Here is a 10,340-nt window from a genome sequence, read left to right as displayed (position 1 = left end):
AACTCTACATGAGATCATTCGTACTGTGGAAAAATCGATTCATTTACTCGTTGGTAACTTTTTTAGATATTGAGGGGGCTTTTAACAATGTAACCAATAAAGCTATCCATGACTCGCTTTCCAGAATAGGTTTAGAGGAAGAGTTAAAAAATTGGTAGTTACTATGCTAAAAACAACGACTATTCAGTCAAAGTTAGGCAGTACAAGGAAGGGTTATTTCATCACTACTGTGGCTGCTGGTCGTAGATAATATTCTTAATATTCTAGATAAGATAGGGGTGAAAGCAGTAGCGTATGCGGACGACGTGGTTATTCTAGTGTCAGGTATGTTCCCTAACATAATAAGCGATATTCTAGAAAGGGTCTTGATCAAGATAAGTACCTGGGCCACAGGTTGTGGACTAGGTATTAACTAAAAAAAAACTGAAATGATGCTGTTTACCACCAAAACCAAAATTCTGACTTTCAGGTTGCCTTCACTAAACGGGAGCCAATTAAAACTGTCCGAAAAAGACAAATATCTAGGAATTCTGTTGGATACTAAGAATACTAAGTTAAACTGGAAACACAATGTAGATCTTCGTATCAAGAAGGCATGTGTAGCTTTTTATTATTGCAAAAGGATGTTTGGCAAAAAATGGGGGATTTGTTCTGATATTGATATTCCTGATATTCTAGGTACCGTTCCAAACTGTCTGTATAGGATGACATCGGACTATCTGAATCCGTGCATAGACTTCGAAAGGAATTTTCAGACAATATTCCCTTCAAGAAATTAATGGAAAGGAAAAATTTCGAAGCAAACTATGATATCTCAATATCTTAAGATGGCTTTAAAATGAACTCTGGGACAGGAGCAAGAATCTTTGTATCATCTGAAAACATAAATAATTCTCTTAGGCTACCTAATGAGGCTACAGTTTTTCAGGCTGAAATCTTAGCAATGAGAGAAGTCTGTAGGCAAATTGCAAGTCACATCGAGGACAGACGCTATTTTTATGGACAGCCAGGCAGCAATTAAAGCCCTTGAATCCTTCATAACAAAATAAAAAAAAGGCATGTAGAGAAGCAATCGCCGATCTAAATCGGTTGACTGATAGCACCCTTATCTGGGTTCCTGGACTTAGGAAGTCGTTGTCGGGAACTACAAAGACAGTATAGCCCGCTCTGGTACCTCCCTAAATGTGTCACTGGCGGTACCAGTTTATATTTCCCTGGAAACTATTAAAAGAAGTACCTTTCTCTATTTTCTGCAACTTGCCAATAACAGATGGAAAGCACTTAGGTCATGTCCGACTTCCAGGTTAACATGGCCCACCTATAATAGTAATGAATCCTCGGAACTCAAAAAAGAGATCGCGTGAACTCAAGCTTTACTTCAGTTCTTAATAGTTATGGGTGTGTAGGAATTCACGCAGAGAAACTGCGCACTCCCCATATCCCACACTGCAGAAGTTGTGGTTTCCAGTTTCTCGGATCCAGTTTCTAATATCAGCATTTTTAGAAGACCAAAAAAATTTTTCAGCTATCAGTATTTCTGTGGAATGTAAGGACGAATTCGCCCAGTTGAAATATCGTAATAAAATTTGTCTGATATTGTTGGTAAGGACAAAAGCTTGATTTCGATAGAATTATTGTTTTTGATATCTTGCAGTTGTGGACATCGTTGCAATCCAATTATACAATCGCAATCGTTTTTGGGATGCTGATGCTATCTATCCGCGAGAGGAAATCTGCTGAAATGTTGTCTTGTCTGGTGACGTGAACGATATTAGTAGTAAATTAGCCTATATAAACAAGCTGACGGACTTGACGTGGTGAAGCATTGTCGGAACATAAGCCACTAGAACGCGAACGTAAGTGGCTTGTGGTCAGTTATTAACACGAATTCACGACCTTCTAACATATGTCGAAAATATTTTATGCTCTGGTATGTGGCTAACAACTCACGATCGTTCGTGCTGTAGCGTTTTTGTGTCTGTTAATCGTTTAGAGAAAAAACCGAGTGGTTGGAGCATGCTGTCTATTACTTGATGAAGAACTGCGCCGAGTGATTTATCCGAGGCGTGTACTTGTAATGCAAGCGTAGCAGTTTTTGAAGGATGAACAAGTAGTGTCGAGTTTATTAGTTCATCTTTGCATTTTTGGAAGGTTGTTTTGTTTGATTCGGTCCAGGATAACGGTGTGTTGTCGTTCTTCTTGTTTCCTTTTATTATTTGTTGAAGTGCAATTTGAGAGTCTGCTGCGTTTGGTACGAACCTGCGATAAAAGTTGAGTAATGCTACAAATCTTCTTAATTGTTTTGTTTTGTTGGAAGCGGGTACTCGATGATGTTCTTCACTCGATCTGGTAGAGGTTGAATGCCCTTTTCACTGATTAGATGATCTACTGTATTTTTAGCAAAAACGCATTTTGATACGTTTATTACTAAACCATGTTTTCTGAATCGATATTCTTCATTTGCTGATGCAATAATGACGTCGTCAATATAGGCAAATGCGAATTCGAGATCGCGTAATACTTTGTGAATGTGGCGTTGAAATGTTTGACCTGCATTGCAAACTCCGAATGTCATGTTGGTAAATTCAAATAATGCAAACGGAGTTTGCATTTTTTGGAATATCAACCGGTTCAACTGGTATCTGATGATATGCCTTATTTAGGTCGATGGTTGAAAAAACTTTTTGGTTATATAACATGTATGTAAAATCATGAATATGAGGAACTGGGTAACGATCTGGGATGGTGAGTGCATTTAAGCGACGGTAATTTCCACAAGGTCTCCAACATCCGTCTGGTTTTTTTACCATATGTAAGGGGCTAGCCCAATTGCTACTTGATGGACGACATATTATAGTTGTGACTAACTTTTGGAATTCTTCTTTCGCTGTTGCTAACTTGTCTGGATGTGATTTACGTAGTCTCTCACATATTAGTGGTCCTTTTGTTGATATGTGATGAGTGACTTTGGTCACCTGGCGATTTGTCGGTGTTGGTTTGGTAATATCGATGTACTTTTTGGTAGATCAGCAATTTTGCAAGATGTGTGCAGGGTTGATATTTTTTGTGCGCTTATCTTACGTACGCTTGTGGCTGAACAAATATTTATCGATGTGTCAATCAATCGTTTCATTTTAATGACTACTATTAATCCGAAATGATTTAAAAAATTAGCGTCGATGATTAAAGTGTTTACATCTGCGATCACATGGCCATTTACCATGTGAAATTTCTTCGTAAGCCAAGAGCTAGAGTTAGCTTTATTTCACCAAATGTTTTGATCGTAGAACCTTATGTTGTGTAGAGTATTCTATAGTTATTAATGTTTGCATTTGAATTTTTTGTTTGGCGGCAATAAGTGAAACATCTGCACCCGTGTCGATTAAAAATGATTTTTTAGTCTTATTGTCGTAGATGGACAGTCGTATAGATGTTTCGTTTACAACTTCCTCTGCCGCCGTGGACGAAATCGGATTTAGTTTTTTATGCAATATGCGCATGGCTGATTGCAATTCTTTGTACTTGAACCAAATGTTTTATGATACCAACAATTTGTACTGCTATTTTCTTCGCTATCATCTTGACATTGCCGATTTCTTGATGTTCAACGTGAACGTTGATTTGTTCTTGAGCGGTGTTTGGTCGACAATTTCGAGATCATTTTCGTTAGTCTGGTCACTTCTCGTTGAAGCTGTTTGATTTACGCATAACGTTGAATATGAGCTGCTGTAGGGACGTGAGCAGCTACGTTGACGTAAGTTCCTTGCATTGTTCAATTTATACGGATTGTTTCAGATTGTCTGCCAATTCTGCCATCTTGGGTAATTCCACTTGAATTGTGGCTAGACATGTCTGTACTTCAACAGGGAGACGTTGTAACCATTAACCCTCTCAGAATTGTTCGTTTTCACTAGTGCGTTGTAATTCGTTTAATAGATGAGATGGCTTTTTATCCCCAAGCTGTTAGTGGTTAATTAGTTAGTGGTTAACTAGTTTTTGTATGCGTTTTGGTTCACTATCCACAAAGTTTTTCATTATTACTTGCTTGATAGCTTCGTACTTTTGAGTTGCTGGTGGATTTTGTATGGTGTTATAAATCTGTTCTAATAACGACGCATCCACTCCCGCGATAACCGTGCCAAACTTTTGAGTGTCGCCTTTTATGTGGTTGACTTGGAACAAGCAATCCAACTGTATAAACCAAAGATAATGTTGTTTCTTATCAATGTTGACATTGGCAGCTTTATTGCAGCGTTTGTTGCGTTTTCGGTGACTCGGGTAGTATTTTCGGTAAATTTATGGTCTTGTGTAGCCATTTTTGTGTTCAGCGTCGGCTTGCTCACCAATGTAGTGGTTGTTGTAGTTACTTTACTTTATCTACTTTATTTATTTAAATATTACAAATTATTTTATTTATGGCTCCTTCCAATAATAATGGCGGAAGACGCGACAATTGGAACTTACTTTTTCTTTTTAACAGTTTTTTATAATAATAATTTTCGTGTTGCCATACTCGAAATTCTGATAAATACCAACATGCACTGCCATATCGACACAATTTACTATAACCCTCAATATACCATCAATTTACTCGCACATTGTCTAAAGGTTTCTGATGGTGGATGGAGCAGCATTGCCAAAAGTAACACGACTTTAAAGTAGTTTAGATCTAATTATTTGCTTATAAAGTAGAATTTTATTTTTTTAAGTGAATGTGACCAATTTTTAATCGAACTTTATATCAGATAGGCGTGACTTGAACATTTGCAATATGAACTGAATTCTTGCATTTTTATTTCTTGTTTTATTCTTTGGTTTCGGACTTCAATTATATGTGTATAAAGTGTGTAAGACACCTAGGGTATTGTGTCAAATTATGTGCGGAAAGAATTTTAGATTTAAACGTTGCTAAAATGGAATTATTCTATGATGGTGAAATATTTATTGATGAAAATCAATTAAATCTAGATTTAACGTTATGCGGTGGGCAAAGTTTTCGGTAAATAATTATTTAATACATATTATTAATCTTAATACATATTAAAAAATATTAAAAGTTGGAGGAGAGATATACAACAAGAAAAACAATGGAAAGGCGTTGCATATGAAGTATTTTGGATATTAACGCAAAGCAGTTCTTCAGTGAAGTTCAAAGCTTATCCTTTACAAACAAGTGTGCCATTAAAGATCTGCAACCAGAAGAGTTACTTTGAAAATATGTTACGAGAATATTTACGAATTGACTTTGATCTGTTGCTTCATATAGAACAATGGAAAGCAGCACATCAACATTTTACAAAAATGGATTCTAAGTTAACAGCAGTGCGAGTTCTGAAGCAAGAGCCTTTCGAAAATGTAGTATCCTTTATTTGCAGTCAAAACAATCATATTGGAAGGTTTGTTTTCCATTATTAGTTTATAATGATTATAATGACTTTTTGTATATTAAAGAATTTCATCTATGGTACGTTGGATTTGCACAAAATATGGCACGAAAATTGGTCATTTTGATGGAGCAGATGAATACACTTTTCCTACATTAAGCCAATTATTACTACACCAAAATGAAGTATTAATTTTTCAAACTATAAACAAATTAGAAGTGTGCTAAAAGTTTAATTCATAGTTGGAATCGACGTTAAAAGAAGCTAAATTTGGTTACAGAGCTAAATATATATCTCAAGCAGTTAAAAAGATTCATGAAAATGGTGGTAATAATTATTTAAATGGATTAAAAAGTATACCGTATTACGAAGCACGCTCAGAACTATCAAAAATATCTGGAATTGGTCTAAAATGTGCAGATTGTATTTGTTTAATGTCGTTAAATCATTTAGAAGCAGTTCCTATCGATGTTCATATGTTCAAGACAGCGAAGACCTCATACATGCCACATTTATCTACGTCTAAAACAATGACAACAAAAATTTATAATGATATTGCAAATCATTATCGTTCCATATATGGACCTTTCGCTGGATGGGCTCAAGCAGTTTGTATTAAGTTTTGTGATTTTGAAATAAAATAATTATAAAGTTCTTTTTCTCTACAGGTTCTTTTTTGCTCCAGTTTACAACAGTCTAAAGTCAAAGTTGGAAATAAACTCACTAAATCGAAAGTAATAAAAGCAAATAGATAATCTAAATGCATATAAATTTTGTATAATTTGACTTTGTTTATTCTGTTTAATACATAAAAAAATTTAATTAACTTTCTAATTAAGTTTTAATTTTTATACTTATATATAATATTTAAAATGTCTTTGTTCATCAGTCTACTTAGAATTAAGATCTTAGGTTATTTTTAAAATTTTTTAAATTTGTTTTCAATCGAACAACTTTTACGATCGACAGAAAGTTATTCGTAATTTGGAAAATATTAATACAAATAAAAAAGATTTAATGGAATTAAACTTAGTAGTCGAATGCCACTCGTCACCTACGACGACCAAGTACCGTTCAATACCTCTCAAAGGGACTCCACAAGCAGGTCCCGGCGGTTTACAACAACAACACTTCTCAGCGATTCGCAGGAAAGTATGAAAAACGCTTCTCACAAACGAATTATTCTTCATGGCAATACATCTTTCATCACTGAACATCACTTTGTATCCTAAGCTAAAAAACGTTAAATTTTCTTTGTTTGATCTTTTTTTTTAAGTTAATTTTTAGTTATCACATCCAACTGTTTTAAATTATGAATAAAACCACGACGAGCTTAATCGTTCTTATTGTAATTATAACTATTAATCTCAGTACATGGCTAAAACAAGATGAAGAATTGCATTTCTTTATATTAAATATATTAATACCATATTTCTATTTTTAAATTAACTAAAAATAATCTACATTAGGTAAATCATTAAAGGAATGTTTGGTTAAGAAGCGCTGACTCTGCGCTTCAAACTTGGCAGGGCACGATTTCGATTCTGGTATTTGCAGAGTCAAAAAAATTATTTACGAATAATTAAATGCAAGAATTATTTCCAAGATTACTGATGATGGGTATTTGGCAATACTCAAAACAGCTGTATGGTCAGCCAAATATTCAATTAATTAAAATAATATAAAAATATTTTTTGTTGTTGTAGCTTACTACTATTCGAAACTTCTCTAATAATTATTTTATTTAATTAAATATGCATATTAAATATTATACGATTTCCAGGTAATTAGGACCAATGGCGTATTCGTTTTGCACTATTACACCTAGTTTCTGATATTTAATTTTACTCTAACTCATCCGAGTTACTCCTATAAAGTTCGTGATAGAGTTTAATATAGTTTTAAAATAATTTAAGAAGGTCAAAATTAAATTCGAAAAAAAAAAACATAATTCATCAATTTTTTTTTTAAATGTTATTTGATCAGCGAAATAAGATTTAAGACAATCTTCAACAGGATCTAAGTGTATTGTAAGTATCAGAAAATTGAAAATACTTCACCACAACTAGGTGGAAATAATGTGGCATGTCGATTGCTCCTACTGCAGTTTTTCCATTTAACTATATAACCATTTATGTCGGGGAAAATCAAGCAATACTGCCCATGAAGTGCGACTTATATTCAATTATTTGTAAAGTGTTTGCTATTTCAAACAAAAAAATAAAATACTATGCTCGGTAACTGGTTAAAATTTTTATAATACTCATTTCAAAACATTATCTGATCAAAAATAAGACAAATGGTTTCCGAAATCGCTGATACCAGTATTTGAACTGCCTTTTTAACTGTAGATGAAGCAGCTAACCGTGAGAGATTTATATGAATATTAATTAAATTTAAAGCAATAATATACATAGGTATGTTTAAATTTTTTAAAGGGCTTTTTGAATAAATGAATTGTCAAACAAGAAAAAACTTTGAAACATTGGCAATATATTTATAAAAGTAAACTATAAAAAATAAATTAAAAATACAATGTATAAAATAATCTTTTATTTAAGTTTAAAACAGTACATCTGAATCAAAATTTCGTGTCTAGACGTTCAGTTACTAATTGGAGTCAACAAAGTGGGGCATCAAAAGTTGCATTCTGTCACTATCATGAGCCTATAACCAACTGTGGCTACAAAAACAGTATATTGCCTTCAGTATATTGTCGGCATATTATTCACTGCTGAAACTTAAATTCAAAGATCAACATTACAAATAAGTACGAGGAGTCCACGTATCCATTTCTTAGGTATACAGCAACCTCGTATCCCGCCAGGGAGCGGTGACAAATATATCATCCACTGCGGCATGCATAAGAACAGTACGTCCCCTGACAGCGTCGAAACTCTCATGCACCTTCCAGACATTAATGACGACTAATCACTAGAGACACGATTAAAATAGGCCTAACATAACATGTAACCTTATCAAATACATTTACATAAATATATTACAAATTATACATTATATATTCTTGCCAATATCCATCTGTATTTACGTTTATTATGAAAGTATCATTATAGTTAACCAATATCAACAGATATTTGAGAAATTAATAACCGTCTGTCAATCTATAAGGTTTCAGTGACGCGTTTCTCATAGGAAACGCTATAGGCTCATCAGAGTGGGGAATCGTTTAGGAATTAAGTGAGTTTATTATTAAAGTCTAGCTCCGCAAATAATTAGTACGCATCAATAAAAATGGATCTTAAAACAACATAATATCATATATGCTGTATTATACCAAGTAAAAATATTGTTCTAAATTAAAAGCTAAGAATAAACTTTTATTTAATAGGTTCATGGTACATTTTTTGTATATTTTTAATTCTAATTTAGTAATTATCACTTTGAACACCAACGAACTGCAGAAACTATAAAATGAATATATTAATAATAATAATGTGTATTATAGTATTTTTCTATAAATACGCCCTTATTTGCACACTACGCTCACCAGTGTCTTATTCTTTTAAAGTGTGTTAACAATATAGATAAAATTTATTAGTATTTTTTAATAAATTAAATTGAAACAATACATACTTTAAACGATTTGTTTGAATTTGTTTACAAAGGGTTAGCAGTTCAAGAAATTTTTATATGCTACTCTCGATTTGCGCAGGCAAATTTATATAAATATAAACCAAATACTATAGCACATATTATATTATTAATGTCATAATTTAAACTTAAATGAAAAATATAACAATATAGATAATATCACTTCTATCATTTATGGTTCACCATTTTAAACAATCATGTTAAAAGGACGAAAACATTTCAACATACGAGCGTTATCTACCTCAACACAGTCCTACCAGTGGAGAAGACATAAATTTTTATAAGGCACAATGAATGAATTAAACTATGATCTACTAAATTTAATAAACATTCAGTAGAAAAAATATATATCTATATTTGTATTCTTGGTTATAATAAATTTAACTAAGTTTTATAGAGTTCTCTTAATTTCATCTATTTTCGTTGATTTAATGCAGCTACAAATCAAAGAAGTGATTCCATTATTTGATGAAACCTTACGAAAGCAATTTGCTCCATCAAACATTTTTTAGTGAATAACACACGAAAATATTTTAATTATTTATTTGAGAATTCTATAGATTCTACGGTAACCCTGAGCATTTAATAAGCAATTACACATAATTTTATATGCATTCATAATATTTATTATATAAAAACGAACATATCAAAAATGTAAGGATCAATAGTTTTGTGTATATAGTGTGATTAATTTATTGTGTTGTCATACAATTTAGTTTGTCTCCATTTCCTTTAGTACAGCACCAGCAATAACTAATCTTTGTATTTCAGATGTTCCCTCATAAATTTCAGTTATTCGTGCATCGCGATAATGACGTTCAGCGGGCATGTCTGTAACATAACCCATACCACCTAAAACTTGTATACATTGATGAGAACAATAGGTAGCTGCTTCAGATGCAGCTAACTTAGCCATAGCCGCTTCTTTACTAAATGATTTTTTATTATCCTTTAACCAAGCAGCTCGCCAAGTAAGCAATCGAGCTGCTTCCACACGAAGTGCCATATCCGCTAGTTTTTGCTGTATTGCTTGTAATTTTGATATTGGCTTTCCAAATGCATTTCTTTTCTGGGCATATTCACATGCAACCTCTAAAGATGCCTGAGCAATTCCTAAAGCCTGTCCAGCAACGCCTATTCGACCAGCGTCGAGCGACTGCATAGCAATTTTAAACCCATATCCAGGATCTCCCAATAAATTTTCTTTTGGTATAACACAGTCTTCGAAAATTAATTGGCACGTGGACGACGCACGTATACCGAGTTTGTCTTCTTTTTTGCCTAATGAAAATCCTTTAATATTCTTTGGTACTATAAAGGCTGAAATGCCCTTATGCTTTAGCG

The 10,340-nt window shown here is 33.2% G+C and overlaps 2 protein-coding genes across 3 annotated transcripts; one reads left to right on the top strand and one right to left on the bottom strand.

Moving 5' to 3' along the window:
• Positions 1 to 4,746: 4,746 nt before the first annotated feature.
• LOC119685825 (N-glycosylase/DNA lyase-like) lies at positions 4,747 to 6,145 on the top strand. 2 transcript variants are annotated; one of them, XM_038100211.1, is made up of 5 exons: positions 4,747 to 4,999; positions 5,058 to 5,396; positions 5,452 to 5,569; positions 5,627 to 5,992; positions 6,053 to 6,145. In XM_038100211.1, the coding sequence occupies exons 1-5, from the start codon at positions 4,833 to 4,835 to the stop codon at positions 6,137 to 6,139; spliced, it is 1,077 nt and encodes a 358-aa protein (XP_037956139.1). In that variant the 5' UTR covers positions 4,747 to 4,832; the 3' UTR covers positions 6,140 to 6,145. The 2 variants fall into 2 exon arrangements, with proteins under 2 accessions (XP_037956139.1, XP_037956140.1); XM_038100212.1 differs by having other exon boundaries at positions 5,627 to 5,996; positions 6,053 to 6,142.
• A 3,386-nt stretch (positions 6,146 to 9,531) lies between these two features.
• On the bottom strand, positions 9,532 to 10,335 carry LOC119677253 (short-chain specific acyl-CoA dehydrogenase, mitochondrial-like; the record flags this gene model as incomplete). Its single annotated transcript, XM_038088524.1, has 1 exon — positions 9,532 to 10,335. A coding segment is annotated over one exon (627 nt), but the record flags the coding sequence as incomplete, so codon positions are not given.
• Positions 10,336 to 10,340: the final 5 nt, after the last annotated feature.

This window comes from Teleopsis dalmanni, chromosome 2 (genome assembly GCF_002237135.1).
Source record: "Teleopsis dalmanni isolate 2A chromosome 2, ASM223713v2, whole genome shotgun sequence".
NCBI classification, from domain to species: Eukaryota; Metazoa; Arthropoda; class Insecta; order Diptera; family Diopsidae; genus Teleopsis; species Teleopsis dalmanni.
Note: the sequence above shows the minus strand (reverse complement) of the source record. Positions and strands in the feature narration are given on the sequence as shown.

Excerpts from the sequence above, each read along its gene's own strand:
- LOC119685825 (XM_038100211.1), top strand. The coding sequence starts at position 4,833 with ATGTGTATAAAGTGTGTAAGACACCTAGGGTATTGTGTCAAATTATGT. Across the intron at positions 5,000-5,057 it reads TGCGGTGGGCAAAGTTTTCG|TTGGAGGAGAGATATACAAC; the intron begins GTAAATAATTAT and ends AAATATTAAAAG. Across the intron at positions 5,570-5,626 it reads TATTACTACACCAAAATGAA|TTGGAATCGACGTTAAAAGA; the intron begins GTATTAATTTTT and ends TTTAATTCATAG.